This window comes from Cibotium barometz, chromosome 29 (assembly GCF_041138505.1).
Source record: "Cibotium barometz isolate CiBa-2024 chromosome 29, ASM4113850v1, whole genome shotgun sequence".
Taxonomy (NCBI): Eukaryota; Viridiplantae; Streptophyta; class Polypodiopsida; order Cyatheales; family Cibotiaceae; genus Cibotium; species Cibotium barometz.
The window spans coordinates 50,969,215-50,995,274 of record NC_141074.1 but is presented as its reverse complement, the minus strand read 5'-3'; the positions used below and the strand labels follow the sequence as shown (position 1 = coordinate 50,995,274).

The following is a 26,060-nucleotide window of genomic DNA, read 5'->3' as shown; positions in this document are numbered from 1 at the left end:
ACATTTGAGGATAGATTTGTAGCCAGTCTCTTGCGCGCTTGGGATCACCTAAGGCTGGCCCTTCAGTAGTCCACTCCAGTTGCACCCAAGGAGTGCCTTCGTCAAACTTGATTTGGAACCCCTGGTCCATTTGCCCAATGGTCATATGTTGGGGGCTCGCTCGCACATATCATGGGGAGCTCTAGGTATGGGCCTCACTCTGTCACTCAAAGATTGGCTTATTTGCATATAAGTTGTCCCTAGAGGCCCAAGAGAGGAGCCTCATTGGGATACGAAGAAAAGGACAGACTTAGCCTTGACATCGTCTCTTCCATCTCCCCTCAGAGTGGCTAGCCTTGATCCCCGACCCACCCCAAGCGGTTGGGAGTGTTCACCAAGTACAACATACCTTTGGCTATCCATGGCGCTAATGAGAGCTCCACCCTACTCACCTTCTCTATCAGTTGACATGGCGGCTGAATTGAGAGAGCAATGCCCCATTTGGAGGATTTCAATGGATGCACCTTGCAGAGGGTGAGGATGATTGATTTTCTTGCAGGAGTGCACACAAACCCTCCTCTGGCCAAGGTGGCCAAAGAGAGATTTTGACAATCATGGATTTAGGAAGGACACCCTCTCACATGACTCACAATGGGACCAAGGGGAGTGGACATGGCAAGATCCCTATGACAGTGAGGAGGCCTCCTAACCTCCCTTTCTTTGCTTACACTCCATGGCTAAGCTGCACGATTCAAATGCTAGAGATCGAGAGCACTTCGGTAACAATAAGGCACTTGTAGTCTCGGGACTTCCCTAAGTTCTCTCAAATTTTTGGAAGAGGCTATGGGACAATTCCCATTGAGAAAGATCACTCTCTTTCTATGGCAACTAGCACATCATCATCGAGGCCTGGCGGTTGGCACTTGGTTGGTCATAGGAGAGAAGCCAACACATTGTTCAACCTGTGGCCATCTCCAAGGGTCCTAGTGTCCCTACCTCTGGGATTGCTCGAAGGCTCAACAAGTTTGGCACCGAATTCTCTGCATTTTCACTATGGACCGGGCCCCTTCCTATAGTTACTTGGGGCGCAATTGCTTGGGCCACTAAGCAAAGACCACCATGGCATATGAAGAGGAGGGTGTAGAAGACTTGCCGTGCAAGTCTCTCATCATTATATTTTTACAATGCTAATTCCAACTCCATTCACCTACCGCTAGACTCCCGAATCTAGCTAGAGATGGGAGATTTGCATCAGTATTACCATCCGCAACATCTAGCTCCATATCATTCATACCCTCCATAGACACGAGTAAGCTTCAAGGTGGCTCCAACCGAATGTGTGAGCATCGCGAGGCCTTCGTGACGATATGGCGTCACGATCCCTTTCTCACTGACAGTGGTGGTAAGCTCACTCGGCATTATAGACCACCTGTGTGGTTGCCCCTCCCCCAATCGTATGAGATATTCTTTTCCTCCCAAAGCGATCAACCGAAGGAGAAGAGCATACTTTCCTTTTTAGTTTCTTGATTCTCGCTCCCCTTTGTGGAGCTGAGTTTGTACTAAGCCATTATGACACTTTTACTTAGTAACTAATAGAAGAATCTATTTCCTGATAAAAAGGCTTCGTATTTTTCTGGCTCATTCCATGATAAGAGCAAGGGGGGTGACAAAGTACAAGCCTTTCTACACTTGGTCTTCCCGGGTGAAAGGAGCTTTGTGACCATGGCCCAAGAGGTGCAGATATGAGTCTTGCTCTACATCAAGCAAGATGGAATAGGTGGTAGTAGCTTTTTTGCATAAGAGTCTCACCACCTTCGCTTCAAAGGGGAGGGTTTGTTGGGTATTTCGAAGCTTCATTTATGTGTTTCAGTATTGAGTGTGAACCACTCTCTGTGTCCTCACGTGTGTGAACAATCTCTAAAAGGACTTAAACGTGGTTTAAGTCTTGTTCATATGTATGAGTGTGTGAACACCCGCTTAAGTGTGTAACACCCCTTATACCTAGATAAGTGTATGTGGCACATGTCACTAGTGTGTGTATGAGTATCTTGTATGAGACGTGTGTCCAGTGTGTATCAAAAGATAATGCTACTTCCAAGCCTACAAAAATGCATTGTACTTGAAGGAACTTTTATCTATCAATCTAATCAACACATAGTGGATGAGTACTTTAGGTACGGTTCAAGATAAGTACTTTGAATACGTTCACTTTTTCAATTAGCATATATAAATAGTAATATACATTATAAATGACTTACGAGTTTACAAGTCACCTACAAGGTGGTCAAATATATGTAGGTGGAATAAGATGATAGGTGTATGGTACGACTATGGTATGATGCACATGAGGATACATACTTTAGTTATGTAAAGAATTAAAAAGGTACAGAACTTGGTTAACAAATTTGGTTAAAAACATATATAAAGAATGAACGATCAAGCACTAATCAATCACAACTAACATGAAATGCTCAGAAATATCAATCGACTAAGCTCTTAGACATGAAATGCACTAAGACACATAAATAGATCAGAGACACCATTGTAACTTTAAAATCATCAATGACACACACAAATAAGTATGAAAATAAGGAAGCTATCAATGTCAAGACTGAGTACAAGCTCAAATATAAATAGACCCTTGTGTGTTATTAGTTCATTGAGAAGGAAAACTGAGGGAGCAAGAGAAGTTGAGACTAGGAACAAGGGTGCAAGAAACATGAACAGGGGTTTGAAGAGTCGATATCAAGCAAAGATGGCACATCGATAGGTTTTTTTGTAAGTACGGATACGGAAAGCATGCTACCAGTACGATACGTTTTGAAAGTATTGCACAGATGAGTGTGAGTATGGAATGCAACTATGAATCAACATCATTGAGTCATGCAGATATTTTCTTAAGCATTGTTACATATTACTCTCTCTCTCTCTCTCTTTCCACAGCTCGCTTGTCTCTCTCTCTCTCCACCATGGAGTTCACCTGCCATATTTGACAACCTAACCCTAGCCTGGCTGGTCCTTCAAAACGTGGGCGCTGGATGTCAGGCAGTGGTGGGAAGGACAAAGTTATTAACCTTAGGCAAGCCTAAGGTCAAGGCATTAATTAATTAATGCCCATGATAATCTTTCCATAGAAGTGCTATTGGATTGATGATTTCTAAAAAAACTTGAACAATTACATTATTGCATTACAACCACAGCTTTAGTCTTCCTTTTTTTTAGTACAGAGTGGGTGGGTTGGTTTCTTTTTTTCTCTTTTTGTGCTCCGCCAGCGGGTATCGAATCCATTACTTGCATGGTTAATGTAAAATCTTTTAGTCAAAACACTATTGGGTCCAATGCAGCATAAGAATCATAGGCACACATGAGATGGTATTAGCTTTCCAGGATTCATTATGTTGTTTGGATCGAGAGCATGCTTCAGTTTTTTCATGGCCTTCAATGTGTCATACCCAAGTTCTTTTTCCATGTACTGCAAAAAAGGAGACAACAATTCAGGTTTATTAAAACTGCTCGATTTCTGCCTTTTAGCACTCTGGACGTAAAATGCAAACCACTACCTTCATCTTTCCTGTTCCAACTCCATGCTCTCCAGTGCATGTACCTGTGTATTATCTACTCAACTAAAACTCTCTCTCCCTCTCTCTCTCTCTCTAGCTCAGTACTTTCATACTTTATATTTCATGTTCATTTTGTCCTTTTTTTTTCTTACATCCAGAAGACATTGACAGTTGTAAATTGATTTGTCTCATAGGTCGAGTTCGGCCTCTAGTAGACATTAATACAGCTTTCTTTCTTTCTTTCTTTCTTTCTTTCTCATGGACACCATGTACACATCATTTTGGTCTCATAGACCCTTTGGGTCTTTTGAAGATGTTAATATAGCTTTCTTTCTCTCTCTCTCTCTCATAGCGAAGGTTCTAGCATAGTGGATTACCTCATGGGGTCTCCTTCATACCACCTATCCCAGATTTCGCCATATCCCCCCTTCCCCCCACAAAACCACCTATAAGAGCCAATTCATTCACCGTCTCATGCCTTTCTTTACCTCTCCCACCAGTCCCCCCAGTTTCTACTTTCACTCGTATCCATTTTAACCATGATGTAGACCACATTTATGAGGATCACCTCTCCCGCCATATTTCAGCCCTTGACCCGTTCCTCACCAATATCCATAATCACATCCCAACTTTCATCCATCATTCATGACTCCGCCCATGCCATCTTTCCCTACACATGCTCCTCCGCCAGTTTGCGGTTGGGCTCTAAGCCTCAAAACAGGTGGTATTATGAGGAATGCAACTTTCATCCATCATTCATGACTCCGCCTATGCCATCTTTCCCTACACATGCTCCTCCGCCAGTTTGCCGTTGGGCTCTAAGCCTCAAAACGGGTGGTATGGTGAGGAGAATGCAAAGCCAAAAGGCTCCACCTCCTACATGAGAGAGAACATGGATTGATCTCAGCATGTGAGATGCAAAAAATATTCCATCAACTCACTCACAAGAAGAAGCCTGTGTTTCTTGCTAGAAGAGAACAAAAGTTATACTAGCTCTTCTTGAGCGAAGATAACTCAGACGCGTGGTGCATTCTCGAGGAAAAAAGAACCCCCACATCCATCACAGATCCTAGCCTTTGGCAAGCCAATGCACAACAACTTTATGACGTGCCGGATCAGCCCATACCCCACATGACATATATCCCACAACCCACATTGTCTTCCACCAATGTCACTCGAGCACTAAAAAAGTTGCATGATGGGAGAGCACAAGATCATGAAGTTCTGTGCGCAGAACACTTTTTTTTTTCAACTAGCCTTCGGCCCAAGATCCTCCCGTAGTTAGTGATGTTTCACCGCCCGTGGGCGCTTGATTATCCGCTTGTAGGCGATGCCGCTAAGGAAGCACCAAGGGGGGTTTTGAACCCAAAGGCCTCTTGGTCCTAGGCAAACACCTTCACCACTTGAGCTATCACCTCATTGGCTGCGCGCAAAACAATTTGCCCAAGGGCAACATGTGCTTGCACCCATCCTTGCAAAGCTCTTCAATAATCCTGAACCACAAACATTATTGTGCCCAAGATCCTCCCGTAGTTACTGATGTTTCACTGCCCGTAGGCGCTTGATTATCCGCCCATAGGCGATGCCCCCAAGGAAGCACCAAGGGGGGTTTTGAACCCAAGACCTCTTGGTCCAAGGCAAACACCTTCACCACTTGAGCTATCACCTCAGCAGAACACTTTGCCCAAGGACAACATGTGCTTGCACCCATCCTTGCAAAGCTCTTCAATAATCCTGAACCACAAACATTATTGTACCCATCCACAAAGTAGGAACCCCATGGATCCAAATAACTACAGGACTATCACCAAGATCTATGGAGAAGTGTTAGGAAAAGATTAACTTTATGGCTGAGAGGGTGGAGTACAGAGCATCGGGTCAAGCAAGCTTCAGGCGGAATTTCTCTACCCTAGAGCATATCTTCACTTTGCCGGCCATCATAGAGGTGGAGAGGCCATGGAAGCAGCATGTATACTAGTGCTTTGAGGATTTTTGCAAAGCACAAACACCCCCCTCCCCCTCTTCTTCTGTCCTTCCTTTATTAGGACATTTGAAGGAGCTGCAACTTCCACATGACATGATTTGGGGTGTGATGGCCCTAAACAAGGCAATCACTGGCCAAGTTCATGCACCAAGTGGACTCTCTAAGGACATGCAATACTCTTGGGGTCAAACAAGGTTGCCCACTCTCTCCTACACTCTTTGGTCTCTACATTGATGAGATAGCGGCCTTTGTCGACATCATAGAGGAGGAGAGGTCACAGTAGCAGCATGTATACTAGTGTTTTGTGGATTTTCACAAAAGATTTTGATCCCCTGCCCCCACGCGATCCTGCCTATTAGGACGTCTGGAGGAGCTGCAACTCCCACATGACATGACTTGGGGTGTGATGGCCTTATACGAGGCAATAACATGCGAAGTTCATGCACCAGGTGGACTCTTTGCGGACATATGCAGTTCTATTGGGGTCAAACAAGGTTGCCCACTCTCCTACAGTCTTTGGTCTCTACATTGATGAGATAGAGGCCTTTGCGGACAGCTTTGGAGGCAGAGGCTCACCACTTGCTCATGTAGATGTAGGCATATGCTCACTTATGGTAGTGCTATGTGTGAACAGGGCTTAACCAAGGGCACTTTTTCCCATGTGGTTTTTCCCCTTGGATATCAAGTGTGAAAGGACACTCTACATATAATATTTTGTACTTCTATATTATATGGATGTAGCACACATGCAAGGGTTGACTTGCATTTTGTGGATACCACACTTTTGGCTCTCTCTCTCTCTCTCTCTCTCTCTCTCTCTCTCATTTTTGTGTGTGAGCTTCTCCATCCTGCACCTAACCCTAATGTGCAGGTTTGTGTGTGAGTGTGTGAGTCCAACACCAACAATTGGTATCAGAGCTGGGAGCTGGCCTTGGAATTCTGCCTGTGGAGATTCTGCAGCAAACCCGACGAAATTCCGTCGAAAACTGACGTCTCGGGCGTTTCCTGGTTTTCGCCACCATGCCCGCCACCGCCGCTCAGCCCCGCCTGCTTCCGGTCCTCAGCTCGCCGCCACTGCCCAGCCGTGCCGCCGCTTCTAGTGCGCAGCTCGCCACCAACGCCCAGCCCGGCCGGCGCTCATACTGCGCAACGAGCCTCCTCCGCCCAGCCCGGCCGGCTGCGATAGTGGGCAGCCCTCCGCCGCCGCCGGCGGGTCCCTGTCGCCGCCCCGCCTCCACCTGTCCCGTCAGCTGCGCCGCCGTTGACCCTGCGCTCCAGCTCCTCGTCGACACTTGCAACTACGGCGGCTCCCTCTCGCTCCACCTTCACTTGCGCCTCGCTGCTGCTGCTCGAACGCCTCTGCACGACCAGTACCTCACGTGGCCAGCAACGCCCCCCGCCGATCGTGCTACAAGTAGGAATATGCAAATTTTGACAGAATTTTGCTCACGTAAAAATATGCAAATTTTGCAACCACTGCAGTGCAGGTCAGATACAATTTTGCAGACACTACAGTGCATGTGGTAAAAATATGCAAATTTTGCAGCCACTGCAGTGCAGGTCAGATACAATTTTGCAGACACTACAGTGCATGTGGTAAAAATATGCAAATTTTGCAGACACTACAGTGCATGTGGTAAAGGGTTCAGGCAATTTGGGGGATTTCTCAATTTCAGGACAAATTGAAAAAATTGGGCATGTTGCTTTGCTTGCAATTTGGGGATTTTCAAAATTGAGATCAAAATCAGCAAATTGAACCTCTTTCAGAGGCAAAAATTTAGGGCTTTTGTGAAAATTGGCCAATTAAATGCACATAGAAGCGATTGGAGTGCATAAAAATTGGGGATTTTCAGATTGGAGAATGTTATTGGGCATTACAGCTGTGATTTGTCGCGTATGTATACACATTGTTGGACAATTTGGTGCAGGTTTACACTTGCTTTGGTTTGCAGGCATACATTTGCACGGGACATTTGGTTGCCTGGCAGTGCACATTGGTGCTTGGTTTGCTTGCAGGTATATTTTGTTGACATGGCACAGAATGCTACAGATGTATTTGGTGTGCTCACCCAGGAGGACAAGTTGGATGGATCTAACTACTCCCTCTGGAGTTTCATGATCCGTGATTTGCTGGTAGCCAAAGGGCTTTGGGGCATCGTGTGTGGTGATGACACACGCCCACTTACCATACAGCCAGCCACGCCTTAAAGGGGAGGTGCTCAAAGAGCTCCTGATGTAGAACTTGCTCCCACACAAGAGCACAAGAGATGGGACTCTAGAGATGCACAGGCCATGTCATTGATAGCCCTTTCAGTGAAAAGGACTATTATTCCGCACATTCGTTCTTGCAAGACATCGAAGCTTGCATGGGACACATTGGAAGCAATGTATCAGGTACGCAACGAGGCAAGAGTTGCCTACTTGAAGAGGCAGTTGGATCTTCTTTCTATGGATGAGGGTGACTCCATGGCAGATCATCTCACCAAAGTGAAAGATTTGCAGGAACAATTGCTCAACATTGATGAGGTTATCCCAGACAGACAAATGGTCACCAACACTCTTCATTCTTTACCACCTTCCTACTTGGACTTTCACACCTCTCTCAACCTCTCAATGAGAGGAGGTGGTGATCCCGTCACTTTTGAAGAGTTGGTGGGTTTACTCTTGCAGGAGGAGCAAACAAGAGCAAACTTATCGAGCAACCGTGGTGGAGACAAGGCATTTACAGCCAAGGATAAGGGTAAAGCAAAGAGCTTTAAGCATGGGGGACAACAGTCTAGCAAGGCTGGTCATGGACAGCCCTCTTCTGGTGGTGAAAAGTCTGACAAAGGGGATGCAAACAAGCCCAAAAAGAAGGGCAAATGTCACTACTGCCATAAGCCTGGACACTACATCAGTGAATGTAGGAAGCGGATTGCAAAAGAGAAAAGGAAAGAAGCAAGCAATGCAGTAGCAGACTCTTCTAATGACAAAGCACAGTAATCAGCTAATGTTATCCAAGAAGAGTACACTTTTTTGGTCACATGCACTAGTGGCACACCAAGTGCTTCAGACACTGATATGTCTTGCATTGCATCTGACAGACAGAATGCATCATGGTATTTTGATAGTGGTGCTTCGAGCCACATCACTTCATGCAAAGATGTATTTCAGCACTTGGTTTATGCTTCCAAATGGCCGCACTGCATCATGTGCAGATCATACCACATATCCAGTAAAGGGAAATGGCAATGTCATACTTATTGCAGCCAATGGTGCCAATATATGTATGAAAAATGTATTGTATGTTCCAGGGATAAAGAAAAATCTACTCTCCGTCTCCGCCATAAACGACCAAGGTTTAAAGGTTGAATTTGAAGATGGGAAGTGTTTGGTAAAAGACCCATCAAAGGTTTATGAAATACTCACTTCTGGAACACGATACAAAGGCTTGTATAAGCTGGACAACTATGACAAGTGTACTTATGATGCAAATACAGTGGCTGCCCACACTCCTGCTATACATGATGCAGAGCTATGGCATGCTCGTTTTGGGCATGTAAATTTTCGGAGTTTGATGCTTTTGCAAAAGCATCATATGGTTGATAATATGCCGCCTCTTGAGTCTCCACCAAGACATGTATGTGAGGGGTGTATTTTGGGAAAGATGCAACGAAAACCATTCCCCAAAGATGGAGCTGTTAGAGCTGAAAGTAAATTACAGCTCATATATAGTGATGTATGTGGTCCAATGCGGACACCATCCATAGGGGGGCATCTTTACTTCGTCACATTCAGGTTTGCTTGGGCTTACCCCTTGAAAGCGAAAGCAGATGTGTTTACATGCTTTCAACACTTTGTAGCAATGGCTGAAAATATGTGTGGATGTAAAGTCCAAACACTCTGCTCAGATAGAGGTGGAGAATACATGTCAAATGCATTCAAGGATTATATGCTTCAAAAGGGCATCAAACACCTATGTACTGTGCCTTATACACCACAGCAGAATGGTGTAGCTGAAAGGAAAAAGCTCATGGAGATGGCAAGATGCATGGTGAAAGCACAAAAGTTGCCTCACAAATTTTGGATGGAAGCTATAATGTGTGCAACTCATGTATTGAACAAGTGTCCAACAAAAGCTTTGAAAACCATAACACCATTTGAGGCTTGGTATAGCCGAAAGCCAACAGTGGACTATATGCGTATATTTGGGTGTTTGGCATATGCACATGTGCCAGAACAACTCCGAACAAAGCTAGATGACAAAGCAATGAAATGCATTTTTGTGGGCTACAACAATGAGAGCAAAGGATACCGTCTTTATAATCCAACTACACGAAGGATTTTTGTCAGTAGAAATGTGGTATTTGCTGAAAATTCAGAACAGCCCATGTACACCTTGTATAAAAGCAATGATACAAACATACAGGACATGTTGTTGCTGAAAACTTTGCAAGAAAGCAAACTTGCAGCTCCACTCACAGGTAGAACAAGGGCTAGTTCCAGCCATGCTTTGAATATACATCGTGGAGAGTCTGCATTAGCAATGGGTGGTCTCTTTGATTCAGAAGAGCCTTCTTCTTATGAAGAAGCACATGAGAATGAGCATTGGTTGCAAGCTATGCAAGCTGAAATTTCTTCTATCATGAAGAACAATACATGGGATCTTGTGGAATTGCCTAAAGGCAAGCATGTCATTGGAACAAAGTGGGTGACATGCTTGCCTAAAGGCAAGCATGTCATTGGAACAAAGTGGGTGTACAAAGTCAAAAGAAAGTCTGATGGTACTATTGACAGGTACAAAGCAAGACTTGTGGCTAAAGGCTACTCCCAGAAAAAGAGAATAGATTATGAAGAGACTTTTGCTCCTACTTCGAGAATGACCACAATAAGATCAGTGATTGCATTGGCTGCACATAAACGATGGAAAGTGCATCAATTGGACATCAAAACTGCATTCTTAAATGGGGATTTACAAGAGGAAGTATAAGTAAATCAGCCCATTGGTTTTGTAGTTCCTGGTGAGGAACATAAAGTATGCAGGTTACACAAAGCATTGTATGGGTTAAAGCAAGCTCCAAGAGCTTGGTATGATAAGATACATGCTTATCTAACCAGCCAAGGTTATGTGAATAGTCCAGCTGAAAGCACATTGTATGTGAAGAAAACCGATGCCGATATTCTCATAGTCATCTTGTATGTAGATGCCATGCTCATTACAGGTACTAGCAAAGCACAAATTTCAGATTTCAAAGCTGATTTGAAAGCTGAATTTGATATGTCAGATTTGGGGCCTTTACACTATTATCTCGGCATACAGTTTATGCATACAGATGATGGCATTGTTATGCAGCAAACTAAGTACATAAAAAGTTTGCTAAAAAGGTTTCACATGGATGAATGTAAGCCGATTTCTACTCCAGTAGAACCAGGTGTACGGCTTACTATGCATGATATTGGAGAGCCTTTTGAGGCCGACATTTACAGCCAGGCACTGGGATGTCTCATTTACTTGTGTAACACGAGGCCAGACATATCTTTTGGGGTGTCTTTGTTGAGCAAATTCATGCACAGCCCAGGCACAAAGCATTGGCAAGCAGTCAAATGCATTTTTCGTCGTTGTCTTAAGGTTACCCTGGATCTTGGTTTGTTCTATCCCAAGGAGGACAGCTTGCAGCTTTATGCATACAGTTCAGATTGGGCTGGTGATTATGATACCAAGCAATCCACCAGTGGAAATTGTTTTTTTCTTGGCAGTTCATGCATATCTTGGTTGAGTAAAAAGCAACCCACTGTAGCCACATCTACTTGTGAGACTGAGTACAGGGCAGTCTTCACAGCTACAGTAGATTGTGTATGGTTGAGGAGACTATTGGCTGATCTTCGTGAGTGTTAGTAGACACCCACCACCATTCTCACTGATAGCCAGAGTGCTATGGCCGTGGCACGAAATCCAGTATTTCATGCACGTATACCAAGCACATTGAGATGACATTGTCTTGGTCTCAGACTCAGCCGAGGGTTTACAGAGACACTCGGATGCATTGGAGACGTTTAGTTGGAAAAGAGACCTTACCTACAACCTTGTCAAGACCAAAGTCATGGTCTTTTAACACATCCTATGATTTGTTGCATCACGGCTATCCTTCTTGTACAGGGATGCCCATGTGGAGATTGTCAAGAGGTATGTATACCTTGGAGTGACCTTTACAGGTCCTCACTTTTGCATGACCATGGCCACCACGAATCGACTAGCCTGATCGACCAGCCATGGCCACCCTAGCACAGGCAGTATTTCCAAGCACAATTACAGAAGCCTCACACCAAGTATTGGCTTTTTGACACTTTGGTACGGCCAACAGCCATGTCTCATGAAACTTTTTGGGGACCGGGGCTAGGGGAGGCTAAAAGAGCTTAGAGAGGCTACAGGTTATGTTGTCACGCATGATCAAAAGTAAGATGTCGATGACACATAAGGTTGTACTAGCAAAGTTTGTGGTGGCACCTCCTCTGAGCTTGGCACGAAAATCCAATTTTACAAGGACTACTTCTTCAAAGTCCCAAAGGATGGTTTCATTGTGATCCCGAGATACATACAGCCATGCACCGCCGTATGCAAGGCTTTGGAGATGTTCTTTTTCTGGCCAAACATGCGCAAAGACAGAGATGTTTATGTGCCCGAATGTATGGTTTGCCAAAAAGTGAAGTTTGACAGGCATAAGGCACCCGGTTTGCTTCAACCGTTGTCTATTCAAGATCAGCCATGGGAGTCCATAGCCATGGATTTTATCACGGATTTGCCAAAAACACAGCACGGAAATGACGCCATATGGACCATCATTGACAGGTTTAGCAAGCATGCTCATTTCATTCCTGTGCGAAAGAATATTAAGCCTAAGCACATGGCGAAGATATTCTTGGCCCAGATTTTCAAGCATCATGGTATGCCGGAGACTATTATGGGAGATCGGGATCCGAGAACCACAAGCTTGTTTTGGCACGCTTTATTTGATAATATGGGCACAAAGCTGAATTTTTCATCAGCTTATCATCCTCAGACGGATGGGCAAAGTCAAATTGTACATTCAGTTGTACTTGATTTGCTCAAATGCTATGTGGCTAAGCGGAAATCAGATTGGGTGTAACTATTTGGCCCTCCTAGCTCTATTTCACATGATGAAATCCATGCCCAGATACCTGAAAGGTGGAAGAAGACATGGGGACAGGGGCCATGAGGTTTGATCAAGAAAAAGCACTATTCTTGGTCAAAAAGCAAGAAAAGCAAAAAGTCAAACAAGATTGACCACAAGCCAAGGGCATCATTGGAAAGAGGAGACCGAGCGGACCAAAGAGCTAAAAGATGCTTTCTCAAAAAGTAGCTCTAAGGCCAAAAAACAAGGCCTTATAGCTAGAAAAGCAAAGCACCAACCATTGAGTAATATTTTATTAATAAAGTAAAAAGACCAAAAGCAAAGGGAAAAAGGGAAAAGCAAAGCATAAAAAGGCAAGGCAAAAGCATGGACAAGCTTTCGGCAAATAGCAAGGATTTCCCCGAGGTATAAAAGAAACATGAACCCCTCCCTTCTCATCATCCATGGAAGCTTGGAGTTTATCCTCACCTTCATTAACATCATCATGGATGAAGGGGGGGTGTGAAGCTCTCCATCATAAGGGTGGTCATCCTCATTGAAGGATGGAACTCAAAATCCTCATCTTTATCAAACACCACCAGTTCTTGGCTGTGTGTGCCACCCGCCTTCAACCCATCAGGACCACCAACACCTACTCTGCTGCCCATCTGTTCAGCCATCATACAGCTGCTGTTCGTCACCTGAAGAAGGATTGTTTGTGCCATCTGTTTTCCATGTGCTGCCCAGTGCCGCCCACAGCCGCCTTCTGCTGGCTGCGCTGCCAATACTGTTACCAGCGCTGCTTCTACAGCTGCTGCCGGCGCCGCTTTCCTGCCTGGCTCTGCCTACTAGCACCAGCCCGCTGCACCTGCTGTCACCAGCCACCTGGCCACGGCTATACCGTGCGCCGCCTATCTGTCATCTGCAGCCAGCACCGTTGTACTGCTGTTCCCAACCCCCTGCAGCGGTAGCCAGCGTTGTCTACAGCCAGCTATTGACATCGTCTTGTTTGATTGCCATCTATAGAAGCTGTGCCACCGACTGTTGTTGCCAGCTGCCGTGCGCTTCCAACACCACCATATTGCTTTAAAGAACCACCTGAACCTGGCTGCGCCATAAGAAGCACTGCCTCTTGCTTGTGTGCCACTCAGCTCCGTCATCTGCCACCAGACAGAACTGCGCACCATCTGTTGTTTGATAGCGTTGGCCGGCTTTCTTTTAAACTTGTTGGGGAACGCTTTCTACTTCTGGATTGGGCATTGAGTTTACTATTCATCGTCATATACTTCATCATCTACACACCTCTCCTGTGTACCTTGTGTATGAGCTTGCAATATTTAGACATGGAACTTGGATATGGAGCTTAGACTTGAAGCTTGGGCATGGAACTTGGACATGAACATGGAACTTGGACATATAGCTTGGACATGAAAGCTTGAACTTGGACTTGAGGCTTGGGCATGGAACTTGGACATGAACTGGATCTGGACTTGGATTTTGACTTGGATTTGTTTCTGGACTTGGATCTGGATTTGGACTTGCATATGGACTTGGATTTGGACTTGGATTTGGTACTAGCCTAGTGAGAGATACTTGTGGGTCATCCCCGTGGTGTGCTCCGCATCAGAGATCTCGTGCCTAGACATCGACATCGACTTGGATATCCTACATCGACATATATGTTTGTTTTGTATTCATTGATTGTATTGATCCTAGCCAGTGTGCCCGTGGATTGTTCCTGAATAAATTCCTGAAAGGAGGCAGGGCCCGTTTCCCACTCAGTGCGGTGTACTGTGCAAGATCCCTATTTCCTCCACTCTCTCTCTTTATATCTTTCTTTATCTCTTGGACACGTGGTTGAGTTTGTCACTGCACACCCTGCTAGGCTTACAGTGGTATCAAAGCAGGATTTCTCTTGAAGAAACTTTCTTGGGGTGACAGAGCCATGTCGAGAGGAGAGGGAAACCAAGGGCCTCGTGAAGGCAATAATTAAGAGGCTGATCAAGGACTTCAGAATGGGAACCCGGGTCATCAGAAGAGTATCATGACTTTCAGCAGTTCAGGCAATTTCTCAGAGCAAAGAAGTCCTTGCTTGGAGAACCAAGAGGAAACATGACCAAAGAAGGGCTAAAATGTTTGAAGACTTCATCAAGGATCAAGCCACCAAAGCCAAAGGAGTTGAAGTTGCTAAAGCTTATCTCAGAAGGATCTAGAGCTACTTGGTCTATTTCTCATGGAGGAGACAAGGAGGCTACTCATAGGTCCGCTATCTCAGATGCCGCTTCTTCAGGACAGGTAAGGGAAAGAAGGGACACTTTGCTACAAATTGTCCCGACAAGCCAAGCAAGAAACCAAAGAGATCGGAAGATCATCAAATTGGCATTATGCCAAGAAGCTCAACAAGAGGAGATTATGAATCAAATGGCCGAGCTATTGGAAAAGAGTTTGGTTAGACCTAGCTCATTATCTTTTTGTTCCCCAGTCTTATTGGTTCAGAAAAAGGATGGTTCTTGGCACATGTGTTTTGATTACAAGGTTCTTAACAAGATCATTGTGCAAAACAGGTTTCCTATTCCTAGGATTGACGATATCCTGGATAGATTGGATGGAGCCACTATCTTTAGCAGGATTGACATGAAGAGTGGTTACCAAGAACATTCAGGACTACTTTTGAACTCTATTTCTTTGATGACATTATTGTACATTCAAAGAATGAAGAAGAGCATCAAAAGCACTTGGATATGGTATTTCAGGAATTGCGGTAGCACAAATTATATGTGAATGGCAAGAAGAGTGAGTTCGAGATTCACTATTTGGGCCATATAGTGTCCAAGAAGGAAGGGGTTGGGATGGACTCAGAAAAGGTCAAGGCTATTATGGAATGGCCAGAGTTGACTAGTGTGCATGTAGTTCGAAGTTTCCTTGGCTTATGCTCTTACTACAGGAAGTTCATCAAGTGGTTTGCCGTGATAGCAAGTCCACTGCATGATTTGACAAAGAAGCCGTAGGATTTCGGTGGGCCAAAGCTGAAAAAGAATCTTTTCAAGCATTAAAGTTTTATACTAGCAAAGAACCGGTGTTGATTATTCCAGATTCATCAAAGCCTTTTATGGTACAATGTGATGCCTCACGAGATTGCATTGTAGCAGTCTTGAACCAAGCAGGCTATCTTGTCACCTATGAATGTCGAAACACAACAAGGGAGTAGATGCATTATCTCGGAGACCCTTGAGCTATGTGGTTTCTATATGGATTTCACTTCGATGAAGGATCCTTATGCTACCAAATAGGATTTCAAAGATATTTTGAAGTAGATTGCATAATAGAGATTTGGTGACTTTTTCTGTCATCAAGTAGGGTTTTCTTATGTTGCAAACCCAAGTTATGTGACACAAGGAATTGAGGCCAAGGTAACGGAAGAGTGCCATGCTCCTTCCTACATGGAGCATAGAGACACCTTGACTACACTTCAAGCTTTGGAGAGCTACTTCTATTGGTCTACTATGAAAAGGACATTGAACTTTATGATTCGAGAATGTTTGGTTTGTGAGAAGATCAAGTTTGATCGACAAACACCAGCAAGATTATTGCACCCATTGAATGTTCTATGGGAGAGTATTGTTATGGATTGGATTGCCAAACTTAGGGAATGATGGTATATGGATCTTTTTCACCATACCAAGAAGATCAGCCGTCTGTGTCATTGGTTGGATCTTTCAGATCATTGGAGGATATCTAATGCCTTCCATGGAAACCATGTACAGGTTATCCCCAGAGGAACTTGTTTTGAAGGATCCACCAGGGGTAGAAGAGGCAGAATAGATTGTGTTTTATTCTGTGAGAAAAAGAGGAAAGACAGTGGTCAGAAAGTTCATCTTGGAATTCAAAAATTATTCGCTATTGAATGCGAAATGGATACCAGAGAAGTACTTCTAGGACTATCCAGATATACTTCGAGCTTATGAGGAAATGGTTGGTCTAGATGTATTTTGAAGTACAGATATGGATGTCTTGCGATCAAGATAGATTCAAGGAGGAGGGATTGTACCTCTAGCTCTCTTCATTGTATATATATATATATATATATATATATTGAACTGGAACTGACCATTATTCTGCTTATAATGGTTACTTGGACATGCTCTAGTTAGATGGCAACGATGCCGGATAGCCCAAGGAGCAAGATTTCTATATGGGAGGCAACGATGCCAGATATCTTGGACTTCGTAGTCAGGCGGTCATTGCAACCAAATGGCCTAGATGACTGTATTGGATTTCGCAGTCGGGCGATCATTGCGACCAGATGGCCCAAATGACTGTATTGGATTTCACAGTCGGGCGGTCATTGCGACCAAATGGCCCATATGACTGTATTGGATCTCATAGTCGGGCAGTCAATGCGACCAGATGGCCTTGATGACTATGGAAGAACTCTTAGGCAGTCCTAGTGACCAGATGGCCTTGAGGATAGTTTGAGCGGTTTCCTCGGGAACCAGATGGCTCAGCACGGTTTCGATGAAACCAAACAAGACAATCCATAAACAAGAGGATCATTACTTGTGCATTGCATACTGATGTATGTTTGAATTTCTTTAACTTTGTGTACTGTTTTTTATGTATGGACAACGCTTGGATTTATGGCATGTGAAAGTCCACTAGACTCCAAACTACTTGGCTAGTACCTGGAATACCCACTAGTAGACACGAATGATGCATACTTGTTTGTTGACTAGCTTGTGTCTAGTTTTTGCAGGAGGAAGTATGCATTTATTTTATCTAACACATGTGACAGGCCATGAAGATGTACCATGAAGAACAAGGACATTGGTCAAAGAAAAGGCATTGAGATGTTGCCAGATGAGCAGATCACACCACAAATATGAGGAAAGACCAGATGCACAAGCTCACCAGATGGGGCTAGTACCTTGAAACATATGGAGGTACATGATGTACTTGGCACATATGGATGTGTTTGACACACTTGCAGTCCGCAGTTGAGGACAACTGCAATGTAAGAGGGAGGGAAATGTAACTATTTGGGCCTCCTAGCTCTATTTCACATCATGAAACTCATGCCTAGACACCTGAAAGGTGGAAGAAGACATGGGGATAGGGTCCATGAGGTTTGATTAAGAAAAAGCACCATTCTTGGTCAAAAGCAGGAAAAAGCAAAAAGGCAAACAGGGGCATCATTGGAAAGAGGAGACTGAGCTGGACCAAAAAGCTAAAGGGCGCTTTCTCAAAAAGCAACTCTAAGGCCTTAAAGCCAGAAAAGGAAAGCACCAAAAGTTGAGTAATATTTTATTTTAATAAAAGTAAAAAGAGCAAAAGCAAAGGCAAAAAGGGAAAACCAAAGCATAAAAAGGCAAAGCAAAAGCATGGACAAGCTTTTGGCAAAAAGCAAGGCTTCCCCAAGGTATAAAAGAAGCATGAACCCCTCCCTTCTCATCATCCATGGAAGCTTGGAGCTTATCCTCACCTTCATTAACATCATCATGGATGAACGGGGGGTGTGAAGCTCTCCATCACCTTTAAGGGAGGTCATTGTCATTGAAGGATGGAATTCGGCATCCTCATCTTTATCAAACACCACCAGCTCTTGGCTATGTGCGCCACCCGCCTTCAACCCGTCAGGACCACCAACGCCTGCTCTACCGCCCATCTGTACAGCTGCTGTTCCTCACCTGAAGAACAATTGTTTGCGCCATCTGTTTTCCACCTGCTGCCCAATGCCACCCACAGCCGCCTTGTGTTGGTTGCGCTGCCAATACTGTTACCAGTGCTACTTCTACAGTTGCTGCCGTGCCCCTTCCCTGCCTGGTTGTGCCTACTAGCACCATCTGAATCACGGCCCAGCCAGCCTGCTGCACCTGCTGTCCCCAGCCACCTGCTGTTGTACTGTGCGCCGCCTATCTGTCATCTGAAGCCAGCACCGTTGTGCTGCTATTCCGAACCCCCTACAACAGCAGCCAGCATTGTCTACAGCCGACTGCTACTGACATCGTCTACCTGCTTCTCCCTGTTTGGTTGCCATCTACAGAAGTTGTGCCACCAACTGTTGCTGCCAGCTGCCGTGCGCTTCCAACACCACCATATTGCTATACAGAACAGCCTGAACCTGGCTGCGCCATAAGAAGTGTTGCCTCTTGCTTGTGTGCCACTCAGCTCCGTAATTTGCCACTAGACAGAACTGCCAGCGCCATCTGTTGTTTGATAACGTCGGGCGGCTTTCTTTTGAACTTGTTGGGGAACACTTTCTACCTTTGGATTGGGCATTGAGGTTACTATTGGTCGTCATATACTTCATCATCTACACACCTCTCCTCTGTACCTTGTGTACGAGCTTGGAATATTTAGGCATGGAACTTGGATATGGAGCTTGGCCTTGAAGCTTGGGCATGGAACTTGGACATATAGCTTGGACATGAAAGCTTGAACTTCGACTTAAACTTCTCATGGAACTTGGACATGAACTGGATTTGTTTCTGGATCTGGACTTGGATTTGGATCCGGATTTGGACTTGAACTTGGATTTGGATTCATTGGATTTGGATATTGGATCTGGTACTAGCCCGATGAGAGATACTTGTGGGTCATCCCCGTGGTGTGCTCGACATCAGAGATCTCATGTCTAGACATCCACATCAACTTGGATATCCTAGATCGACAAATCTGCTTGTTTTGTATTCATTGATTGTATTGATCCTGGCCAGTGTGCCCCTGGATTGTTCCTGAATAAATTCCTGAAAGGGGGCGGGGCATGCTCCCCGCTCAAGGTGGTGTACTGTGCAAGATCCCTTCTCTCTCTCCCCTCTCTCTCTTTATATCTGGCTAAGCTAGAGGAGGAGATCTACCAACTCTTCCTGGGGAAGGACAACAAGAAGGCATGGAAGATGTTTCAGGAGAGACAGCCTAGTACTCCGATTAATGCACCTGAGGCATGGCACACTTATGCTAGAGAGCTATATGATGCACCAGGACAGCCCCCCTCCACTGGGAGGTAGACTGGCTAGCAGCACCTTTTTTGCTATGCGGATGGTGCTAGATGCGATAGACAGGTTACAGAATGGAAAGGCACAGGATCATGATGGGCTAGTTGGAGGGCACTTCTCATATGCACAAGACACTTTGGCTCCGCTCATCGTACATGTGTTTAATCTTGCCATTTGTGAGGGTTTCCCGACAAGATGGACAGAGCATATCATTGTACCACTCTTTAAGAGTGGGGACCCCATGGTACCAAGCAACTACAAGACGATCATGATTGGTCATTACTTGGCCAAACTATATGGCTCTATATTGGAGTCGGAGCTGAGCCGATGGGCAGAGAGGCATGGTCATCAAGCACATGGATAGGCTAGCTTCAGGAGAGGATTTACTACCTTGGATCACATACTGACACTTCAGGCACTTATTGAAGAGGGCAGGGCACAAAAGAGAAGGATATATCGCTGCTTTGTGGACTTCCGCAAAGCCTTCAATATCGTACCACATGCTAGGCTTATGCACAGATTGCATGACATTGAGGTACCCGAGGATATGCACTGGGGGATTTATGTTTTGTATGAGTCTGTGATGACAGGCAAAGTCCGAGCTCCAGGCGGACTATCTAATAGGGTGACCAACACGATAGGGGTGAAGCAGGGATGCCCGCTATCGCCCACCCTCTTTGGACTGTACATTGATGCGGTCTCTGATTATGTAGACAGATTGGGAGGCCCAGGGGCATGCCTTATATGCTGATGATATTGTTCTAATCTTAGACTCTCCGGAGGGATTACAGAGACACCTGGATGCATTACAGGCTTTCTGTGCAGATAGAGACCTGACAATGAACCTTGGGAAAACCAAGGTTATGGTGTTTATCACCGCACAGGCATGGGTGACGAGATCAGAGCCTCAGTTCACTTTCCCAGGGGAGCCGATAGAGTACGTCAGGTCATATGTCTACTTGGGAGTTACTTTCACAAGACCACGTTTCTCCCTGAAGGAGGCAGCAGCAGCTAGATTAGCTCGAGGGCATGCAGCCTTGGGGGCACTTGAGAGGCAGTGTGCACACATACAGTTTCAGGAGCCACACACCAAATTGTGGCTATTTGATACGCTTGTCACACCGATCCTCCTGTACGGAGCTCCAATTCGGGGGGCCAATATACATCACAGATCTCAGAGAGGGACAAATGAGGGATGGAGGCAAATGGAGAGACCACTGATTATGATGATTGCCCGCATGATTCGGAGCAAATCATCAGTACCACATGAGATTGTTCGGGCTGAGCTGGGTGCCCCACCAGAAGTAACCGAGGCCCTATTCCAAGCTGTTACCTTTTTACAGGGCTATGGGAGCTCCCTCAGCAGAGGTACTCCTGATTGGCATTGACCTCATCCATACAGTTGGCACAGGATGGAGATACTCATTGCTGGTATGCTCAGATGAGATCATGGTTTGACCTACATGGTTTGTGGATAGAGGCACTATCACCCTCAGTACAGTCTGGATTGTCCATTTTTGGATCTCACCCGCTCAGAGCAAAACCGCGTGATCAGGATGGATATCATCAGAGTGGACACAGAGAGGACATGGACTAGCCCCCTTGAGCCCTTAGGCACGAAAATGGCTCATTACAAGAGCCATTTTCTATACCTCTCACCAGATGATTTTATCACCCGCCCAGCATACATGGATGTACACCTATCACATGGGATACGTTGTGCCATTGGACAGATCCGGACCTCATCACACCAGCTGCGGATTGAGACAAGGCGTTATGTGCATCAGATCTTGGATGACCGCATTTGTCAGCTATGCTACCAGGAGGTAGAGACAGAGGAACACTACATTTGCCGATGTACAATCTATTATGAGATCCGAGGGAGATATCACTGCCTCTTCCTAGAGGGTTTTGGGCCGTTACGCACGGTCATGGAGTTTGAGGGTCAGAGATGCCTGGGATTGTTTCTACTTGAGCTCTGGAGACAGAGAGACCCTCTTGGTAGACAGGAGGCCGAGCCAAGGCGTACCTAGACAGAGGACCCTGACAGATTTCTCCGGCACCGGCACCGGCACCGGCATCAGCGACCCAGCCCACACACCTCCTGATACCTCCTCCATTGGGCCATCAGGGCACCGACCACGCTCCCAGGGAGTCACCACTGATAGAAAGAAGAAAACTATATTAACGTCCTTTAGAGGGCCACATCTGACCTGTAGGACTAATCAGATACATCCATGTGATTACATTCCACTTCGGGGGCAACAAAATGAAAATAGAGATAAAACTAAAAATAGTTCAAATTCCCTACATGACTGTAGGAGAATCCTAGATAACATGAAGGATTTCTCTCTACTCTTCATTACTACCATGTTTGGTTGTCCTGAAATCTGCAATAACAGCTCTACCTCTACGGTAGAGAAGTTATCTTATGGCGTGCTCGTCGGCCACACCCACCAAGATCCCGACCACGGCATCCTCACCATCGCCAGATCAGAGCCATTGTTGCTCGGCATCGAAGGCGCCTACCTCGCTTGTACAATTTCTCTATTCTAGACAGCCCCATGGCGGAGATACTTGATCTAAGGAGAGGGCAACACTTCAACCGATCAGCATACATGGATCTACCTGATATACATTTTTCAGTATTTTCTACTCAGTATCATCTCGGAGTCTTACAGTTCTGTTCTTATAACTGTAGGACAATCAGTTTATTGTACTTTTTAGTCTCATTTAGTTGTTCTCTTTGATGAGACACCAACTTCAGATGTACTCTCAGTTTTGGTCTCAAGGCCATTATGGCCTCTTAGAGACGTTAATATATCATTTCATTTCTTGGACACGTGGTTGAGTCTACACGCCCCATTGGGCTTACATTGGGAGAAGTACTTGCCTCTTGTGGAGTTTGCTTATAACCAAGATTCTCCAAGTTTGGGTGTGCATCCTGCAAGCTCTTTAAAACCACATTGGGCTGCAAGTCTTTGAAATTTGGGCATTCCAAAGTACACTCTCTTTGGCACATTTTCCCAATCAAAAGCCCCTTTGATTGTTGAAATTCATTGCCAGGACGAGCACTATTTCTATGAACTCCAACTTCTATACTCTTCCCGTCTACTATTAACACTTCGCCTGTTATAATCATGAGGAGTCTTGATTCAGACCTCGAAATCCGCAGCCATATTGAGGATATATGGGAGACTCTTCTTTCACCCAGTTACTGCCTCTACAGCCTTGGATGTAGCACTTCAGGAGGTCCGCTTCTTCCTCCAATCAGCGGACTAAGACAAACGTCAGGATTTTAGTGAGAAGGAGAGGAGCTTTCATTTAGCCTTGGCTTCCTTCAACACCTTCAGGAGCAAACCCTTCTTGTGAACAGTAGGCGCTCCGATGGAGGCCGCCCACATCTCACTAGAGGCCATCGATTCTCGGCCCATGGAATATTGATACCATGTGTAGCCTCTTTTTCAGCCCAATCAAGGGACAAAGCAACTGAGTATTATTCGTCTTGACCGCCTGTACGACTGCTATGATGGAGTTCGCTGTCTTCCTGGCCCAGTTGGAGTGATAGAGTCAGTTCGCCTTAGGGCCCAGTTGGAGTGATAGAGTCAGTTCGCCTTAGGGCCCACACCATTTGCCTTCGTCAACTTCCCACGGAAGACCCTGCCTCTGACATGTGGGTAGAAAGTCTTGCAGCACATGGACAGTAGTTTCGCTGGCCTTGCAACCATTTTGCATTCTCTTTGCTCATAGGGACGAGCTAAAGCAGGGTCTCCCCTGACAAAACTGCCTCCCAAGGACAACAAGCTTCCAGTCTCTCCCTTCCAATGACATTGGGATCTCATGAAGGCTAGCCTACCCGCAGCCTTTAATAAGATCATGATGACAAGCTAGAGCAAGCACTCCAGGCCCTTCACTACCAGAAGTACCTCGCCAATTACGGGCTGCCAATCTCTCTCTTCCAGTGACATTGAGATCTTGTGAAGGCCAGCCTAGGGAGCTCCTTTAATGAGATCATGATGATAGACTTTCTCCTCGAGCTCCTTGCCAATGCCTCATCCACTTGATCATTAAAGAAGGGGGTGATCACCTTGAGGTCCAGTAGTTGTGCCCCATCACCCTACTTGGCACAGCCTACATGATCCTTGCCAAAGGAATCAGTCATTATCTCCAACCCCACCTCTCCGACCTCATACATGGGATGCAGAAAAGTTTTATCTCGGATAGAAGCATCCTAGATAACATATTTAGGTTTTGGGAGGCAGCTACAACTGCACAGCTCCACCAAGAGGATTTATTAGTTGTTCCTCTGACTTTGAGAAGGCCTATGGCTAGACTTTCTTGGAGGGCACCATGCTCCAAATGGCAGGCTACAGTGTGGTGCCATAGCCTCGACATTACTTGGCCATCCCCACGGATTGGCGCATTCCAGTCACCTTTAACTTGGCTGCTTCATTGTCCTGTCTTGACATTCCCCTAGCGATCTTCAGCAATCAAGAGGACTCCATCCTTGTCGTCGGCAGAAAATCCGGCTATACTAACACAGCACTTTCAGAAAAGGACTACCCAGCCACCCGTCAACAAGCGAGGATATTTCATTTTCACATTCACAAATGGCACATAGACCCCTTCCCTCTCCACGTTGCACACCTGGTGTAAGTGGCTCTCGGAGAACCACCTATTTACCAAGCTGCAGTGGGAAATGGAGGGACCCGAGAGAGTACAAACAGAGGGACACCACCATTCATCAGGTTAGGATATTTCAATTTCACCATTGTAGCAGATGGCACATGGACCCCTTCCCTCTCCAGGTTGTAGACAACCCCTCATGGCATTAGTTGCTCTAGGAGAACCGCCCTTTTACCCAGTTGCTGTGGGACCCAAGAGAGTGGAAATGGAGGGACTCCACCATTCATCCAAAGGCCCAGGGCATCCCCTTCTTCTAGTACTTGGCTCAACTGGGCTGCTGCATTCTTCTCTAGAAAGTAGACGGCACTCCTGTTGCTGGCTCCCAGGAGGGGATGGCAATATTAGCTGAGTCTTTCTATAACATCTCCTGGTCATCCCCACATAGCGTATCAGCCATCTGGCTCTCAAAGAATTCTTAGGTAGTTTGAGATTTTTCCATTATTCAATATTTGTATGGATCCATTGTGCTGATTTTTGGTCTCATAGACCCTTGGGCATAGTCACATGGGACGCGAAATGGGGACGGGGAACGGGGACAGAAAAGATTGAGAATGGCCATTCCCTATGACTATAGGGTGACATGGAACAGGAATGGGAATGGGAAGATGCTGCCATCCCCAGCATTCCCGAGTCTAAAAATGCCCATTCCCTGTAACTATGCCCTTGGGTATTTCAAAGACATTAATATATCTTTCTTTCTTTCTCTCCTATGTTCCTCAAAAATTTGGCATCTCCTTTGCATGAGCTTCCGCGCTAGGAAAATCATCACCCTCCTTTGGCTACTAGTTCACAGGAGCCTAAACGTGGGCACGTGGTTGGACATTATGGGTCAACCAGCTTCTTGCTGCCGGACACAACGTCATTGCATTCAGGATTGTCCAAAGGTGAGGATTCTTTGCTTGTTCGCCTCCTTGCCAACACACTCCAGACCATCACCCAGGGGATCGACTGCTTGGTCCAGGGAGATAAAGTTGACTTTATTCCACAAAAAGGATAGCACGGATGTAGCACTCCAGCTCACTAATTTTCAGATTTCAGCCTTTCCAGCCTCTCCAGTCCCAGTGCCTCTTTGGACTACAGTCCTGTGTGAATCAGAGATGGAAGCTTGTCACTAGCATCACCGTTTGGTATATTTGCTAGGCCAGATGTAGCAGGAGTATCAATGCTTCCATCACCCCGCCCGCAAAGATCATGTGCTCCATTTGGACAAACCTCATCCACACCCTCTGGGGATATTGGGAGCCCCTAATCAACAATCCAGACTGGACATAGCAATGCCAATCCACCTTCCTTGGCACTTGTAGCCCAGGCTCCTTTCTCAAACAGGCCCCCTAATGTGGCTATTCCCCCCTTCACCTCCGAGAGCATCCAGCCAACAAAGAAGCTTCCCCTTTCTTTTGTCTTTGGTTTTTTGACCTTACATGAGGTTTTTGTTTCAGTTTGTACCTCCTATAAGGTTGTAGTCTGCATTGAGAAAACACCTTCTTTTTATTAATAGAAGGACCTTTTATGTTGTCATCCTTGTTAGAAGAACGCTTGCTTGACTCTCCCTCTGCTTTGCATTTTTTATCATCACCAACACGCTTGCCACCCTGCTTATGCACACTCATCTCCCCTTCTGACACCTTCTCGCTGAAGCACCACGCTACTCAACTCTTCAAAGGTGAGAAAGGACGACACTAAGTGAAGATAGAAGTTGCTAAAATCTGGAAGATTTTATGAAGCATATTCAAGAGTCTTATAGCCATTG

The 26,060-nt window shown here is 45.6% G+C and overlaps 1 protein-coding gene across 2 annotated transcripts in view; it reads right to left on the bottom strand.

Annotated features, from left to right (window-relative positions):
- Window positions 1-2,851: 2,851 nt before the first annotated feature.
- LOC147622325 (D-lactate dehydrogenase [cytochrome], mitochondrial-like) overlaps window positions 2,852-26,060 on the bottom strand; it is a 112,300-nt gene continuing 89,091 nt past the window's right edge. Inside the window, exons 17-18 of one of the 2 annotated variants that reach the window (XM_086823427.1) lie at window positions 3,540-3,594; window positions 2,852-3,451 (exon numbers count right to left, since the gene is read on the bottom strand). In XM_086823427.1, coding sequence (XP_086679553.1) covers window positions 3,542-3,594 — 53 coding nt within the window. In that variant the 3' untranslated portion in view covers window positions 2,852-3,451; window positions 3,540-3,541. The remainder of the gene's footprint in view (window positions 3,452-3,539; window positions 3,595-26,060) is intronic. The other variant, XM_086823426.1, reaches the window with a different exon arrangement.